Raw genomic sequence first — 19,124 nt, forward strand, 5'->3', positions numbered from 1 at the left:
AAAATAGCAAAAAAAGATTTAGAGCCTAGACAAGCAGATGAAAGGGTTCTAAGTTGCCTTCCATCTGATATTACTCAAATGCAACTCTGTCTCCAATTACCTGGGAATATGTGGTATTCCCTCATGAAAGCTCCAGATCAGAAAGGGCGTCCGTTCCGTGCCTCTGCTTACTCACAGTCATTTTGGAACAAGTTCACCAGAAATATTTAACATTGCAAAAGAGTCTGGAGCCAGACAAGCGACTACAGACGCTAATCACTGGGTCAAAATGGTAACTTAGTAGGACAACAACTGCCAGAAAATATTTGTGGAAGCAGAGATTTTCAGGAGGAAGTCTTAGTGCTGTTGGAGAAGCTATCTCTGAATACCAAAGTGCTGAAACAGAATCATTAAAACACTTTTTAACCAGTTGCATGTTTAGGGACATAGGAATGTCCATGCCAATGGTCTCTGCTAGAATTGGATCTGAAAGGTAATCTTATGCCCTAGCCCTAAAATAAATAAATAGAAGGTGGGGGGGGGGCGCGGGGAGGGAAACTAACTAACTAACTAACTAAAGGCTGCCTTCTAGAAAGTTCAGTGTTGCTTTTATTATATGGCTTTCACCACAAGTTTCCTCTGCCTCAAATTGCAAATTGCTAGCTTTTGAGATTTGGGGAGCAGAGGGAAACCATCACTATGACAATTGCAATATTTTGATTAATATCTAAGACCCAGTTTGCCCCTGAAGTATAGCAGTTAATTCTGTAAGGTCCATTTATTTCCACACATTTAGATTTCAGGTCTGTTAGTGTGAGTTCCTAATATTCTCTGGAGATTATTTGTCGGTACAAACCACTCGTTATTTTCACTACATTGCACTTTTCTTCCCTCTAATATCAGGACAGGATTGATTGCGTTATTTCACCATTTCAATTCTCTTCGCACTTCAAACTCTGTTTTCAGTATATCCAGTCTCAGAACATTTTCTTGGCAGTGGAGCTCAGATATCAAGATAGGAATAGTTACCCATAGTAGATATGGAGTAAGAAATGTATGCTCTAGAGGAACATTGCAGCCTTTGAAAATATCATCTTATCTTTTGGATTTCTGTAGTTTCTCCCTAAATCTACAAAAGGTATTGTCCTCTTCCATACAGCAATTTCATTTAGTGCTGTGCCTCCAAAGATAGGACTGGAAAACTGTTAGCCTCTGCTTGGGAGTTCTCTGTTACGGGGCTATGAAAACCACAACACACACACAGATTAAGTAGAAATAAAAAACAAAAGATATTAAATACAGAGTTATCCCTTGATTTTTGTGAAAGGTTTTGAGTCTCCTATGATATTTCTTGGCCCATAACTTCTTTATGTTGTTATAAGGAGGTACTCTTATTTTAACAATATATAAGTCTCATTCTGAATCTGGGTTCTATCTGTAGAAGCATTAAGAAGAAGTATTTGGTGATCCTACAATGGAAAAATTTTTGCATTTTTGAAAGTAAAATATCCCAGTCCCTTTTTATAGTCATGGTGATGTGGAGAGGAAAGAAAGAACAGTTATTATTACCTATATATATTATTACCTATGCTATACCTTATTAGGAAACTCAATGAAAAAGAAATTATTACCCTGTTTTAATGATAAAGAAAAGTTATTAAATCAACGTGATTAGTAAGGTTATATAAATCTAACACAACTTCGTGGCTGATCTAGAATTTATACATAGGTCTGCCTAACTGAGTTTCATGTTCTAATCCCAAACACTGACCCTGATGGGATCTGAAAACAAGAGTTTGAGTGGTAAGAACCTTGCCAAGGAAGTGTAGCTTTCTCATATGTGATGCGGCAGAAGCAGTTCCCAGAGATCTGAGGCCGGGGAGGCCCTCGGACAGTGGTGTCCATTAGGAGTCACAGCAATTTCTCTGTCGGAGGTAGTCCAGGCTCCCTGGGCAGCCGGGGGCAGGGAGCCTCGGATGATCCGATGATAACATGAAGATTATGTTATCATCCGATCATCCACACCACACCTCGGACCTATTTGTCTATTTTAAATGCTTTTTAAAACTTTTCTGTAGTTACTGTTATCATGAACGACTAGAAGTCCGCCATCCTCATTTGATAGGTCAAAAAAAGAAATGAGCTATGTACTATAAGGAATGGGAAAATTCATCTTACTTTAAATAGAAAAGTGGAACCTTTTATATGTCTTATCTAGCAAATTTTGCATACTTTATTATAATAGTTTATTGACAGCAAACTGCTTTTTTGGTCTCTACATGTGACTAGCTTGAATACCCCCTAAAGGAGTGGCAGTGTTATTCTTATTTTGTTTCTAAAAGATATCTTACTTTTCACAAACTTAATTACATTTTATTTTAATTTGATAGATTTCATCCTCATTAACTAAAGAAACCAAATCCTGCATTTGTCACTAAGTTAACATAATAAGTGTGTTTAAAAGAATCATGACAGCAAAATGTTGATGGAGTGTTTATACAAGCAGCATGTTGGAAAATGGTATTTCAGTGTTCCCAGAAAACTGAATTGCACCCCAACTTTTCAGAAAGTTTTTGTTTCTAAGATTGCCATACAAAGGAAAATCTGTCTAGTTCATTGAATTGTTGACTCTACATCAAGAGTTGAAATGTGTACTCTAATGCACTTGCTTTGATCTCTCATTTGACTGTTTATCAAAGCTGATTACATTCTGAATACACAAATCCTCTTAGCTTCAAAATCATGTAAAAATAATGGATAAGAGAGCATTTTTAAGTATTCTCTGCTATCCCAGTTTGGTTTTATGATTGTAATATGGCTATTAGGTTGGGGAAGAGGGTCTGTTTTTATGTTTAGTTCCCTTGGTAAGATCCAGTCTTTTGCCACATTGGATTAGAATGTTTTTTTCAGCCAAACTTGCTCATGCAGTGAAGCAAAAGCTGTTTTAGTACACATCAAAAGGAATCATTATGAACATATGAAACTCACTTCATTCCACTCACCACAGTTTAGGGGCTTCCACTTTTTGAGAAGCTTTAAGTATGTGCTTTCTTTATCTGCATATAAGTTGAAACATAATAAAATAGCAGTTGATGTATTCAATTAAAGATAATTACATATTATATCACTTTATAAGTTTTAAGAGCTTAAAGTCCAACATTTTCAAAGAACATTTATTTAGTCTCTGCTAATTATTGGAGGCACTATGCTAAATAGTTTATACATGTTAACAGATTATTTGCCTAAAATTACATAGCTAATTTTAGTGGCAGAATTAGGAACAGAACACAGATCTTTAGCATCTCATTCTAGCACATTTTAAATTTCATAAATCATTTACTTGATTCTTCTAACGTAATCCAGAAATTTTCTTCCAATCTCAGTCTTAATCTCTGTATTTTAAAAAAGGACAAAAATATACACGTGAGGCCAATTGGAAGAATGTCCTTCCTGAAAATGGCATGCATTGTGGTGCTTTGTTGTTTTCTCTTAAACACGCTCTGTATGGTTCTAGAATTGCTTCTTGAAGCAAACTATTATCAAGCCAGGCAACCCAGAGCAGATTTTGTAAGACAATATGTTCATGTTGGAGCCTTTCCAAAGTAAAATCATGGATCATTTATTCTGTTTTTTAATATGGCTAACAAATGACCTGTAAGTTCTTGTGAACAATCTAAAGTACAAAAATGGAAAGGGTAAAACAGCACTCTCTGCTCCCAGCTCAAATGATCCCTGCTAAAGTCGACAGTCCTGGCCAAGAGTGGTAGTGTGACCCTCGATTATGGCTTTGCAGATACTGTACGGACCTTTGAACAAACACTATCTTGAGGTTGTAAAACATTAACCAGCCCAAGCTGGACTATTGTGTTTTAAGTAGTGATAGAGACACTTTGACAATTCTCAAATGACCATGGGTTTGATTTCATGCACAGTTCCAATTTTTTATAATCAACTTGCCCTACTCCACTTTGTCTCTTCATTTCTCCAAATGGTCACAAGTGTGACCTAAAAGAGAGTGATTATAAAAAGGCAACTTCTTCTTTTACGAGTTCTAGGTTTTCTTTAATTGAGTTTTTTTTTAACTTTTTGTCCTGTCACTCAGTGATTTTCAAAGTGTGTGTGACAAACCAGTGGTGAAGCATGAAATCAATTTAGTGGGTCACAACTACACTTTGAAATCTAATAGAATGGACTAAAAATATGAGAGAGCATTGCATGAAGTAAGAGTATTTTTGACACTTTTGTGTCAGTTACGTGTGTGTGTGTGTGTATGTGTGTGTTTAGAGTAATACATAAATTCTTAGAATGCTTGCTGGTCAAAAAATGTAAAAGTCACTGCCACACCTATTTTATGTGATAGAGTTCTTATGTTATTTTAAATCATTTCAAATAGTGATATAATGGCTTTCTCAAATTTAATCTTTGAGTTTGTATCAGGCTACCATTTATTTTTAAACAAAAACGACGTGGATGGAACTGGAAGGTATTATGCTGAGCGAAGTAAGTCAATCAGAGAAAGACAAGTATCATATGATCTTACTGATATGAGGAATTCTTAATCTCAGGAAACAAACTGAAGGGTTGCTGGAGTGGTGGGGGGTGGGAGGGATGGGGCGTCTGGGTGGTAGACATTGGTGAGGGTATGTGCTATGGTGAGCGCTGTGAATTGTGTAAGACTTTTGAATCATAGACCTGTGCCTCTGAAACAAATATACATTATATGTTAAAAAAAAAGAAGAAGAAGATAGCAGGAAGGGAAAAATGAAGGGGGGGGGAATCAGAGGGGGAGATGAACCATGAGAGACTATGGACTCTCAGAAACAAACTGAGGGTTCTAGAGGGGAGGGGGGTGGGGGGATGGGCTAGCCTGGTGATGGATATTAAAGAGGGCATGTACTGCATGGAGCACTGGGTGTTATACTCAAACAATGAATCATGGAACACTGCATCAAAAACTAATGATGTAATGTATGGTGATTAATATAACATAAATAAATAAATAAATAAATAAATAAATAAATAAATAAATAAATAAAAATGATAGCAAATAAATGAGTATACTATTGCCTCCCTACTTTTAATTAGTAGAAAATGTTAGTGTCTTGTACCTCTGTAGAAATAACCGTTGGATCTGTTCATTTGTAGTCTGGTGCAGAGAGCACTGGTCAAGGTCACATACCATTTCTATTTAGTTTCTTGACTTAGTTTCTGTACCTTTGCTTGAGAGAATTATTTTTAACTAGTTATTAGCATTTAAATGCTTGACAAACACATTTACTGTGAATATGAAATTAACTACTGTTTTGTTTTCTCAGGTTAATGTGACTGACTTAAAGAAATTACTTAGAAAAAAAGAATTACTTAGAATTTTAAATTTGTAATTCGTTATATATCTTATGTGTGTTGGTACCTATCATTAACTTAATGAAAATTAAATATAATCTATTTAATCATATTTATTTATAGATTTAAAATAAACTCTTTCTGGAATGCATTAGAATTAATAATGAATAAAAATATATTTCATATTATTTGGATCATATTTTGCTTAAGATAGTATAACTATCATGTATCTCATTTCTTTTTCTTTTCTTGTATTTTCAGCTAAAATTGATCAAGAGGCAGAGGAAAACTCACTGACAGAGACTCATAAATGGTGAGAAATTACTTTCCTTTAATATAAAAATTTATTCTCAGAATAGGTTTATAAAGTACTTATTAGTATATCTCAAGGACCCAATTATTAGCTCAGTTTTTATTTTCAAGCATAAAAGAAAAAGAAAATAATAGTTTACTTTAATATTATATTGAATTTCTGAATTTTATTTTTTTTTAAAGATTTTATTTATTTATTTGAAGAGAGAGACACAGCGAGAGAGGGAACACAAGCAGGGGGAGTGGCAGAGGGAGAAGCAGGCTTCCTGCCGAGCAGGGAGCCCGATGCGGGGCTCGATCCCAGGACCCTGGGATCATGACCTGAGCCGAAGGCAGACGCTTAATGACTGAGCCACCCAGGCGCCACCCTGAATTTTATTTTTATGACTCTGGATGATGTATCAAATTATTGTGAATACCTTAGTACCTTCTCTTTTGGATGAGATTTAGGACTGTGGAAGTACAAGAGAAGGGAAGATAGCAGGAACCTGTTTCAAGAAAGAAGGGTGAAGAGTTTGGTTATAGGGAACTATTGAGTTTAAGTAGGAAGCCAGGAGCTTCCATTGCATAAACTTTTGCTTTCAGAATGGAGATTTGCAATCATGAGTGAGTGAGCATAGAAGAGTATCTCATAAATCTCTTGGTTCCTCTGCCTCAGTTTTCTCCTTTCTCTCTGTATTAGTGTTCTCCAGAAAACAGAACCAATAGGATGTACGTGTGTGTGTGTGTGTGTGTGTGTATGGAGAGACTGAGAGAGATTAGGGAATTGGCCCATAGTGGGCTGGAAAGTCCTAAAAGGAGTTAATGTTAACAATCTTGAGTCTGAAAGCATTCTAGAGACAGAATTCCAGAATTTCTTCCTATTAGAGTAACCACAGTCTTTTTTTCTTAAGACCCTCAACTGCTTGGATGAGGCCCATCCACATTATGGAGGGTAATGTGCTTTCCTCAAAGTCGACTGATTTAAATGTGAATCACATCTTAAAAATATTTTCGTAACATATACATCGATGTTTAACCCAAAACTGGTTGCCATACCTAGCCAAGCTGACACATCAAATTAACCACCACACTCTCTAAAGAAGTCTGATTACTCTTGAAGGAGAATTCTGATTAAAGAAGTTCTTTGCCATTACTTTACTAGGCAAGATCCTGTATATTCTGTGAACAGATATCACGTTTTTAGTTGTTTATTTAATATGACATATTGTGCTAGACAAATTGGTAAAGAGAATTGTTCAGTTTCAATGAAAAGCAAAAACAGGTGAAGACCAATGGCTTCCGGGGAAGATGGCAGAGTAGGAGGACCCTAAGCTCATCTGGTCCCATGGAAACAACTAGATAACAGCCACATCAGTGTAAATAAGTCAGAAAATGACCCAAAGATTGGCAGGACAGACTCTTGATAACTAAATGTAGAGAAGAGAAGAGGCCACACTGAAGAGAGTAGGAAGTGTGGAAACACAGTTGGGAGCTAAGGAGACCCATGGGACCATCCATGGGAGGGCGAGACTCCACTGGCATAGCATGGAAAGGGGAGAGAAACAGATCCTCACACCAAAGATCCTACATGGGAAAGATGAATCCCCATAAGATCTGGCTTTGAAAACCAGAGGGGCCAAATTTCAAGAGGTCTTAAAATCAGCAGGGCTTAAACCCTGGAACATTAAAAATCAGCAGGGTCCTGCAAGAGCCAGTAGGGCAAACAGAGAGGAAATTGAATCCCCACCCTTAAAGAGACAGCAAAACCAAAAGCCCTATTGAGATACAGCATAGAAGCAGCAGTTTGAAAAACTCCTGCAGTGTATGGGAGGGAGATTTGTTTACTAATATCAGAGCATATGCTGGAAGGTGCAGGGATCCTTGGGAGATTTCTTCAGGAACAAAGGAACTGGTGAGCACCATTTCGCTCCCCCAACCCATAGCCTAGACACATGACACCTTTGGGAGCCTGCATTACACAATACTCGCTACCTAACCTGAGAAGAGCAAGCCCAGCCCTAGCATTCTGTGGACACACGCCTTCCAGCCAGGCCTCAGCTCCCCATTCCCTTCCACAGTAGATCCATGCAAACCTTGCTAACACTGAGCATCCTGCCCATGCATGCTTCTGTGCATACACCCCCTCCAACCCTGCCTGCTTCAGTCCCCAGGAGCTGCAGGTCCCCTCCTGCCTAAGTGGACCTTGCTGACACCTTGCTCCCCACTTTCACTGTGTCCTGAAGTTAGGTGCTACTGCAAATCTGACAGACACTTGATAAGACTCAACTTAAGCCCAACGTGGCCCTAGACTGACCCACTAACACCACAGGGACCAAACCCTGCCCACAACAAGCAAAGAAAGCCATTGCAGAGAACTGGACTGAAGACAAAAGCGGCTCAGCCACAACAGAAGTGTGCATGCAACACACATAGGAGATACCCCTGGAGCATCAGGTTCTGGTAAACAGGATATTGCACTGCAGGACACTACAGGACCTCTTCTTTTTTTTTTTTTAAGATTTTATTTATTTATCCGACAGAGAGAGAGATAGCGAGAGCAGGAACACAAGCAGGGGGAGTGGGAGAGGGAGAAGCAGGCTTCCTGCTGAGCAGGGAGCCCGATGTGGGGCTCGATCCCAGGACCCTGGGATCATGACCTGAGCCGAAGGCAGACGCTTAACGACTGAGCCACCCAGGCGCCCTGGGACCTCTTCTTTTTAAGACCACTACTGTCAAGAGCAGAAGATGTAACTGACTTTTCTAGCATTTAGAAACAGGCATAGAATTAGACAAAATGAGGAGACAGAGGAGTAAGTCCTGAGTGAAACAACAGGACAAAATCACAGCAAAAGAGCTATACAGAACAGAGATCAGTAATATGCCTGATAGAGAATTTAAAGTAATGATCATAAAGATAGTCACTGGACTTGAAGAAAGAGTGGAGGACCTCAGTGAGACTCTTAACACTCTTTTTTTTTTTTTAAAGATTTTATATATTTATTTGAGAGAGAGAGAATGAGAGAGAGAGAACACCTGAGAGGGGATAGGGTCAGAGGACGAAGCAGACTCCCTGCCGAGCAGGAAGCCCGATGCGGGACTCGATCCAGGGACTCCAGGATCATGACCTGAGCCGAAGGCAGTTGCTTAACCAACTGAGCCACCCAGGCGCCCTAGACTCTTAACACTCTTAACAAAGAGATAGAAAATATAAAAAAGAACAAATCAGAGATGAAGAACTCAGTAAATGAAATTAAAAATACACTAGAAGGAATAAATAGTAGGCTAAAGGAAGCAGAACAGATTGGTGACATGGATGACAGAGTAATGGAAAATAATCAAGCTGAAGAGGAAAGAGAAAAGAAATAATAAAAAATGAAAATAGACTAAGGGACCTCAGTGATACCATCAAGTATAATAACATTCTCATTATAGGGATCCCAGAGGAGAAGAGAGAGAAAAAGGGGCAGAAAATTTGTTTCAAGAAATAATAGCTGAAAACTTCCTGAATCTGGGAAAGGAAACAGAAATCCAGATCCAGGATGCACAGAGATCCCCCAACAAAGTCAACCCAAGGAGGTCCACACCAAGACACAGCAAATAAAATGGCAAAAAGTAGTGATAGAGAATTTTTAAAGCAGCAAAAGAAAACAGTTACATACAAGGGAAACCCCATAAGGTATTCAGTGTTGTTTGTTTTTTTGTTGTTTTTTAGCAGAAATTTTGCAAGCCAGAAAGGAGTGGCATGATATATTCAAAGAAAGAAATGTGCAGCCAAGAATACTCTATGCAGCAAGGCTATCATTCAGAATAGAAAGAAAAATAAAGAGCTTCCCAGACCAAAAAAAAAAAAGTTAAATTCATGACCACTAAAGGGAATTAAGAGGCACAAACTTCCAGTTATAAAGTAAATAAATCATGGTGATGAAAGGCAGAGCATAAGGAAATATAGTCAATAATACTGTAATAATGTATGGTGACAGATGGTGACTACATTGATCATGGTGAGCATTTTTTATGTATATAACTGTTGAATCCCTATGTTGTACACCTGAAACTAACATAATATTACATCAACTATATTTCAGAGTAAAAAAAAACAGCAATAAAAAAAAAGAACCTATGTCCTTACATCTAGTGACTTAGATCTTTTTTCCTACTATGTGTTTTGTAAATAAATACACATCCTCTTAATGTCAAAAAAAAAATTCATGACCACTAAACCAGCCCTACAAGAAATGTTAAAGGGGATTCTTTGAGTAAAAAGGAAAGACCATAGAGAGGAGTAACAAATGTAGGAAACACAAAAGCAGTAAAAATAAGTATATCTGTAAAAGTCAATCAAGGTATTAACAAAATAAGAGGATGTAAAGTATGACAACATATACCTAAAATGTGAGGGGGAGAAGAGTAAAGAATGGACCCAAACTTAAGGGACCAACAAGTTAATATAGACTGCTATATGCAGAAGTTGTTATATACAAACCTAATGGTGACCACAAATGAAAAACCAGTAATAGATACGCAAAAAAGTAGAACGGAATCCAAGTATATCACTAAAGAAAACCAGCAAACCATGAGAGAAGAAAGCAAGAGAAGAAAGGAGTAGAGAAGAACTACAAAAACCATTAAACAAGTAACAAAATGGCAATAAGTACATATCAATCAACAATTACTCTGAATGTAAATGGACTAGATGCTCCAATCAAAAGGCAGAGGATGACAGAATGGATGGCAAAGCAAGACCCATCTCTGTGCTGCCTGCAAGAGACTCATTTCAGACCTAAAGACACATACAGATTGAAAGTGAAGGGGTATATGAGGAATTCTTAATCTCAGGAAACAAACTGAGGGTTGCTAGAGTAGTGGGAGTTGGGAGAGATGGGGTGGGTGATAGACACTGGGAAGGGTATGTGCTATGGTGAGCGCTGTGAATTGTGTAAGACTGTTGAATCACAGATCTGCACCTCTGAAACAAATAATACATTATATGTTAAAAAAAAAAGAAGAAGATAGCAGGAGGGGAAGAATGAAGGGGGGGGAAATCAGAGGGGGAGACGAACCATAAGAGACTATGGACTCTGAAAAACAAACTGAGGGTTCTAGAGAGGAGGGGGTGGGGGGATGGGTTAGCCTGGTGACGGGTATTAAGGAGGGCACGTTCTGCATGGAGCACTGGGTGTTATACGCAAACAATGAATCATGGAACACTAAAAAAAAAAAAAAAAGAAAGAAAGTGAAGGGGTAGAAAAACATGTATCATGCAAATGGAAGTGAAAAGAAAGCCAGGGTAGCAATACTTCTACTGGACGAAATAAACTTTAAAACAAAGACTGTTAACAGGAGAGAAAAAAGGACACTATGTAATAATAAATGGAAAATCCAACAAGAAAATGTAACAATTTTAAGTATGCACCCAACATGGGAGCACCCAAATATGTAAAGCAGCCAATAACAAACATAAAGGAAGTAAATTGATAGTAATAACAATAGTAGTAGGGGACATTACATCCACTCACAGCAATGGACAGATCATTCAAACAGAAAATCAATGCGGAAACAGTAATAGCTTTGAATGACATATTGGACCAGATGGGTCTAACAGATATATTCAGAATATTCCATCCTAAAACAGCAGAATACATATTCTTTTCAAGTGCACATGGAACATTTTCCAGAACAGATCACATATTAGGCCACAAACCAAGTCTCAACAAATTCAAAAACATCAAAGTCATACCATGCATATTTTCTGACTACAATGCTATGAAAGTAGAAATCAACCACAAGAAAAATTCTGGAAAAACCACAAATACATGGAGGTTAAATAATGTGCTACTAAACAATGAATGGGTCAACCAGGAAATAAAAGAAGAAATAAAAAAGTACATGAAAACACAACAGTACAGGGACGCCTGGGTGGCTCCATTCGGTAAGCATCTGCCTTCGGGTCAGGTCATGATCCCAGGGTCCCGGGATCGAGTCCTGCATTGGGCTCCTTGCTCAGCAGGGAGTCTGCTTCTCCCTCTCCCTGCTGCTCCCTCTGTTTGTGTGCTCTCTCTCTGATAAATAAATAAATAAAATCTTTACAAAAAAAAAAGAAAAGAAAACACAACAGTACAAAATCTTTAGGATGTAACAAAAGCTGTTCTAAGAGGGAAGTTTAGAGCAAGCAGGCCTAACTCAAAAAGCAAGAAAAATCTCAAATAAAAAACCTAACCTTACACCTAAAGGAGGTAGAAAAAAGAACAAACAAAACTCCAAACCAGTAGAAGGAAGGAAATAATAAAGATTAGAAATAAATTACCTAGAAAGTAAAAACAAAATAATAGAACAGTTCAATGAAACCAGGAGCTCTCTTTGAAAAGATAAACAAAATTTATAAACCTTTAGTTAGACTCATCAACAAAGGAGAAAGAGAGAGAGAGGGAGAAGATTCAAAACAACAAAATCAGAAATGAAAGAGGAGAAATAACAACAGGCACCACAGAAATACAAAAGATTGTAAGAGAATATTATGAAAAGTGGTATGCCAACAAATGGACAACCTAGAAGAAATGGAATTGCTAGAAACATATATAACCAAACTGAACCAGGAAAAAATAGAAAATCTGAACAGACTGATTACTCGCCATGAAATTTAATCAGTAATCAAATAACTCCCAACAAACAAAAGTCCAGGACCAGATGGCTTCACAGGCAAATTCTACTGAACATTTAAAGAAGAGTTAATACCCGTTCTTAAACTATTCCAAAAATTGAAGAGGAAGAAAAACTTCCAAATTCACTCTACGAGGCCAGCATTACCCTGATACCAAAACCACATAAAGACATTACAGAAAAAAGAGACAGGCCAGTATCTGTGATGAACATAGATGCAAAAATCTTGAACTAAATTTCAGCAAATTGAATCTAATAATATGTTTAAAAATCATTCACAATCAAGTCGGATTTATTGCTGGGGTGCAAGGGTGGTTCGATATTCACAAATCAATCAACATGATACATTATATCAACAAGAGAAAGTATAAAAAGCATATGATCTTTTCAATAGACTCAGAAAGAACATTTGACAGAGTACAACATCCAAACCATGATAAAACGCTCCACAAAGTAGGTTTAGAAGGAGCATTCTTCAAAATAATAAAGGCCATTAATGAAAAACCTACAGCAAACATCATACTCAATGGTGAAAAACTGAGAGCTTTTCCCCTAAGAACAAGAAAAGGACAAGGATGTCCACTCTTATCACTTTTATTCAACATAATACTGGAGGTTCTAGCCACAGAGATAAGTCAAGAAAAATTAATAAAAGTGATCTAAATCAGTAAGGAAGAAATAAAGCTTTCACTATTTGCAGTGACATGATACTGTATGTAGAGAACCTGAAAGGCTCCACCACTGGAGTCTAATACTAAAACTGATAAATGAATTCAGTAACGTTGCAGGACACAAAATCAATGTACAGAAATCTGTTTCATTTCTCTACACTAATTACAAAGCATCAGAAAGAGAAATTAAGAAAACAATCCCATTTAGAATTGCACCCAAAATAATAAAATACCTAGGAATAAACTTAATCAAGGAGGTGAAATCCTTTACTCTGAAAACTATGAAATGTTGATGAAAGAAATTAAAGACAACAGAAACAAAGATAAAGATATCCCATGCTCATGGATTGGAAGAACAAATATTGTTAAAATATCTATACCACCCAGAGCAATGTACAGATTTAATGCAATGTCTATCAAAATACCAACAGAATTTTTCATAGAATGAGAACAAATAATCCTAAAATTTTTATGGAATGCCAAAAGACCATGAATAGCCAAAGCAGTCTTAAAAAAGAACAAAACTGGAGGTATCACAGTCCTAGATTTCAAGATATATCACAAAGCTGTAGTAATCAAAGCAGTATGGTACTGGCACAAAAACAGACACATAGGTCAATGGAACAGAAAAGAGAGCCCAGAAATAAACCCATGACTATATGATCAATTAATCTTTGACAAGGGAGTCAAGATTATGTAATGGGAAAAATGCAATCTCTTCAGCAAATGGGTGTTTGGAGAACTGGAAAGCTACATGGAAAAGAATGGAACTGGAGTACTTTCTTATGCCATATAGAAAAATAAGCTCAAAATGGATTATGAACCTCAGTGTGAGACCTGAAACCATAAAAATCCTAGAAGAGAACACAGGCAGTAATTTTCTGACATTAGCCACAGCAACATTTTTCTAGATATGTCTCCTGAGGCAAAGGAATCAAAAGCAAATATAAACTATTGAGACTACATCAAAATAAAAACCTTCTGCCCAGCAAAGGAAAGATTCAACAAAACTAAAAGACAACCTAATGAATGGGAGAAAATATTTGCAAATGACCTATCCAATAGAGGGTTAGTATCAAAACATGTAAAGAACTCATATGCAGCGCCTGGGTGGCTCAGTTGGTTAAGCCTTCAGTTCAGGTCATAATCTCAGGGTTCTGGAATTGAGCCCCACATCTGGCTCCCTGCCCAGTGAGGGGGTCTGCTTTTCACTCTCCCTCCATCCCTACTGCCCTCACCTCCCCCCCTCCCCGCTCATGCTCTCTCTCTCTCTCAAGTAAATATATAAAATCTTAAAAAAAAAAAAAATCCTACAACTCAACCCACACAATCATAAAATAATCCAATTAAAAATGAACAGAAGACCTCAACATACATTTCTCCAAAGAAGACATCCAGATGGCCAACAGACATGTGAAAAGATGCTCAACATCACTTATCATCAAAGAAATGCAAATCCAAACTACAGTGAGATATCACTTTACAATTGTCACAGTGGCCAAAATAAAAAACACAACAAACAAATATTGGTAAGGATACTGAGAAAAAAGGAACCTTCATGCCCTGTTGGTAGGAATGCTAACTGATGCAACTATTAGGGAGGTTCACCAAACAAATAAAAATTTAATTACTATATGATCCAGTAATTCCACTTCTGGGTAATTACCCAAAGAATATGAAAATACTAATTTGAAAAGATATATGCATCCCTATGTCTATTGCAGCATTATTTATAATAGCCACATTATGGAAACAGCCCACATGTCCATTGATAGATGAATAAAGAAGATATGGTATATATACAATAGAATATTACTCAGCCATAAGAATGAAATCTTGCCATTTGCAACAACATGGATGTATCTAGAGAGTATAATGCATAGTGAAATATATCAAAGACAAATACTATAGGATTTTACTCATATGTAGAATTATGAAACAAAACAAAGAAAAAAAGAGACTAACCAAAAAACAGACCCTTAACTATAGAAAACAAACTGATGGTTTCCAGAGGGAGGTGGGTCAGTAGATGGATGAAATATGTGAAGGGGATTAACAGTACACTTACCACAATGAGCCCTGAGTAAGGAATTGCTGAATCACTATATTGTACACCTGAAACTAATACAGCATTGTACATCAACTATACTGGAATAAAAAAAGTCCTTAAATTATGACAAACAGAAATTTCAGTTAGTTAAGTGAAAGAAAAACTGCCTAATGACCAAACTGTTGGTGAAAGAGCCATCTTTTATAATTAAACAATCCTGAAATTCAAAAATAAAAATAAAGGGGTGCCTGGGTGGCTCAGTCCATTAAGTGTCCAGTTCTTGGTTTCAGCTCATCACGATCTCATGGGTCATGGGACTGAGCCCAGTGTTGGGCTCCAAGCTCAGCAGGGAGTGTGCTTGAGGATTTTCTCCCTCTGCCCCTCCCCCTGCTTGCTTGCTCCCTCTCTCTCTCTCTCAAATGGATAAGTAAATCTACAAAAATAAATAAATAAATAAATAAATAAATAAATAAAATAGGAATAATGAACCATAAGAAACATTTCTCAAAGAAATAAATCTTTGTTCCATGTTTGTAGCAATCGTACATGACCAGGTCAGCGATCAATAGTAATTCTATTCAGGAAGGCAGTGTAACCCTGGCCTCATGGCCTTGGAGTTCAAATCCTGCTCTTCATGTATTAGCTCTGTGATTTTGGGCCAATACTGTAACTCCAGGATAATAGTATCTACTCTGGAGGTAAGAATTAAGTTAGTGAATATTTGCCAGATGCTTAGTTTGTGGATGTTAATTGCTATATTATATTCACATTATTATATTAATTAGAGATTAGAAAACATTTGGTAATAGAAACCACAGACAGATTTCAGATTCAGGTCATGTATTTATCTGTTTGATTCATGTTCTTCACTGTCTCCATTGGGTCAGACATTGGACAGCCTCGCAGGGTCATGGAACATAGATTTTGGCATCACATCTGTATGTCTGCACTTGCTCCAAAGTGCTGGCACTGTGGTTTCACGGATTTACCATAACTTTTGAATCTTTGTCCTTATCTGTGAAATAAGAGAAGCAATACCTAGATTGTAAATTGGGTGGAGATAATTCAAAATAATTAGATGAGTTATATCTATCTATCTATCTATCTATCTATCTATCTATCTATCTATCTATTTATCATCTATCTATATTTATATATGTAGAACCTCCTCATCATATAGATTTTACTAAAATACTTGAACTTAGGATATTGACTTCCAGAATGAACTCTCATCCCCCAAAACGAACATCTAACTGGAGAAAATTATGTAAAACAATCATTTAACATCTCTAGAGAATGTTCTAAGGGCATCCAGCAAATGGAGATTCATTCATTCTCAAGACAATCTACTTAATCTTGGCAAGAACAGTGGGAGTCTGTGGCATTGAAGCCACAACCCATTCTTTCTAGTCTGATCTTAGGGAAACTGCAGGTGCCCTCTCCCTGGCTACCAGTCTGTCATTCACCCTGGGTCAGCAGACTGCATCCCACCAGCTGCAGCTTACTGCAGAAGTTCTAGCCTAAACTAAAGATGTAGAGAGGAGGGGCTCCTTTCCTCAACCCAGCCTCCATTTGCAAGATGTAAGCTCTCCCCCTGGGGTGGCAGACCAAGAATATTGGGCCCCAAATTTCCCACCCCAGCTGACTATTAGGATGAGGGATCTGTATACACCAAGAAGCGCAAGCCAAGAAAACTAGGGGCTACCCACCTCAGCTCCTGCTTGTTGAGCAGAAGTCTCACTTTGGGACAAGTGGGCCACTGTCTCACCTCTAATTTTAGCTCTTGTGCAGAGACACAGAGATCCTGCCCAGAGGTCTGCAGCTCTGTCTGAGAGGACTGACTTTGGGACAGAGGAGAATTCCATGCCTAAATGTTGAAACAATGGCGGTCTTAGTGTAAAGCAATTAAGAGGGCACGCACAGCTCCAGGATATAAGGAGCAACAAACAAAATGGTTTAGCAGTCAGAAGTTTAACAGAAAGAACCAGGGAAGGAGATAGCCAAGAAGGGATCCTCCTGGGATCACAGCCCACCCTAGGGGTGGGGAAGGCTGTGCGTAACTTTACAAGGCACCTACTCAGGAACCATCAGACCAGGATGTGGAGCAGACTTGCCGACAGTCCCCAGGATGTGTACAGATCCATCAGCCAATGATAGAAAGCCTCCCTGGCCTTAGGGGCTTCAGTGTAACCTCTGACCAATCATTTGCTGAACAGTATCTATTCTGACCCAGGGCAGCTTTTAGAAAGGTAGGCTTAAAATAAAATCACGCACATGCCTGGCAGTCTGGAAGTACATCAGCCTCAGCTGAATTCACTGCTTTTCCTAGAGCTGTGTATGCAAGCAGGCAGAAGCGTTTCTTCCTGATGTGCTGAAGGGGTTTCACTCAGCCAGGCCGGCTGGTTCCTCTCCTGCAGCTGAGGGATTGGTGGATTTAACCCAGATTCTAGAGTCTTAGGGCTCCCTCCTTGGCCATTTTTGTAAACCATCCCATTCCCACCCCTAGCAGTAGATCACCAAGTGTTCTCTCTACCAGTGTAAACTTCTTGGGAACCCAAGACCTCAGGCTTTTACAGTTTCTTTGGCTTGTGTTTCTTTGTGCAGAAACCCCTCTACCTAACCCTCCCATCACCCCCCCAAAATCCCCCAAATTTAAAACAAAATGCCAACTCTCTACTCTCTGTTTGATCTCTGTGAGTTGCCTAGGCAAGACCCTGAAGGAGAGGAGAGCTGAGCCAGGAATGTGTATTCAGGCAGATAGCTTCTCAGTCTCTAGTCCCTCCTTTATTTTCTGTTTATTACGGGTTATTATTATGTTCTATGTCTCATATTATTAAGCCAGCTGCAATCCATTTTGGAGGTAAGATGGTATATAAACACACTGATTCTACTTGGTCTGCATGTTTAAGTACCAGCAAAGCTGAACTTTTTCATTTTCCTGACTTTGAGGCAGCAAATACACCGGGAAGTTTTGGTTGTATGAATATACTGAAAGGATCTTAATCAAAGGAATTTCTTTGTAAGGTTCTGTTTTTATCTCAACAATGCTGTTACAGCACAAGATGCTTTATTTTTATTTTTTTTAAGATTTATTTGTCAGAGAGAGAGAGAGCACAAGCAGGGTGAACGGCAGACAGAAGGAGAAGCAGACTCTCCACTGAGCAGAGAGCCCAGTGTGGGACTCGATCCCAGGACCCCCCGAGATCATGACCTGAGCCGAAAGCATATGCTTAACTGACTGAGCCACCCAGGCGTCCCAACACAAGACATTTTAGTTTTACTTTGTATCCTATCACAAGAGGCCCAGTGACAATCAGTGACAAATTATGTTCTTTCATTTTTAGAACTAGTTGAGAGTCATTTACAGGTCATTGTGATAGCTGAGTTGGGATATAAGTGTCTTTTTTTTTTTAAGATTTTATTTATTTGACAGAGAGAGACACAGCGAGAGAGGAAACACAAGCAGGGGGAGTGGGAGAGGGAGAAGCAGGCTCCCCACTAAGCAGGAAGCCCGATGTGGGGCCCGATCCCAGGACCCTGGGATCATGACCTGAGCTGAAGACAGATGCTCAGTGACTGAGCCACCCAGGCGCTCCAATGGGGCTATAAGTGTCTTGAGGATCATATTGTGATGGAACTTTCCTGTTTCTCAAAGTTTTTGAGGCAATTTAGCATTCCACACACGCTACTGTTGTTACGAAAGAAGGCAAGCCAGTGCGGCGGACAGGGCCCTGAGAGCTCTACCTTAGAATTGCAATTGGAAAAACCACAGAAAGTGCCTTGGCCTCAGCTTCCTTGTGTGTAAAAGGCATATAACCTCCTCCTCCTTTCTATCTTCTAGGGCTTTCTATCTTCTAGGAACAGAATACCTTGCTTGTTCTTTGCAAGATACAAAGTTTCCTCAAGTTCCCTCAAGTGAGGCTAGTAAGAGACCTTTACTAGAAAAGTGTGTTCATGAAAATGTTTTATAAACTACGCAAATTCAATCAGCAAGTTGAAAGGAATTATATACTAATTCATTGGTGTTATATGCAACTAATGAATACATCAAAAACTAATGATGTACTATATGTTGGCTAACTGAACATAATAATAAAAAAATAAAAATAAATAAATAAAATGGATAAGTG

General features: G+C 38.2%; 1 protein-coding gene across 1 annotated transcript in view; it reads left to right on the top strand.

Moving 5' to 3' along the window:
- FMN2 (formin 2) overlaps positions 1 to 19,124 on the top strand; it is a 372,667-nt gene that overhangs the window by 286,931 nt on the left and 66,612 nt on the right. Inside the window, exon 12 of the mRNA XM_035010926.1 lies at positions 5,584 to 5,635. Within this exon, the coding sequence (XP_034866817.1) occupies positions 5,584 to 5,635 (52 nt within the window). The remainder of the gene's footprint in view (positions 1 to 5,583; positions 5,636 to 19,124) is intronic.

The sequence above is a fragment of the Mirounga leonina genome, unplaced genomic scaffold, assembly GCF_011800145.1.
Source record: "Mirounga leonina isolate KUSES-001 unplaced genomic scaffold, KU_Mleo_1.0 Mir_154, whole genome shotgun sequence".
Classification (NCBI taxonomy): Eukaryota; Metazoa; Chordata; class Mammalia; order Carnivora; family Phocidae; genus Mirounga; species Mirounga leonina.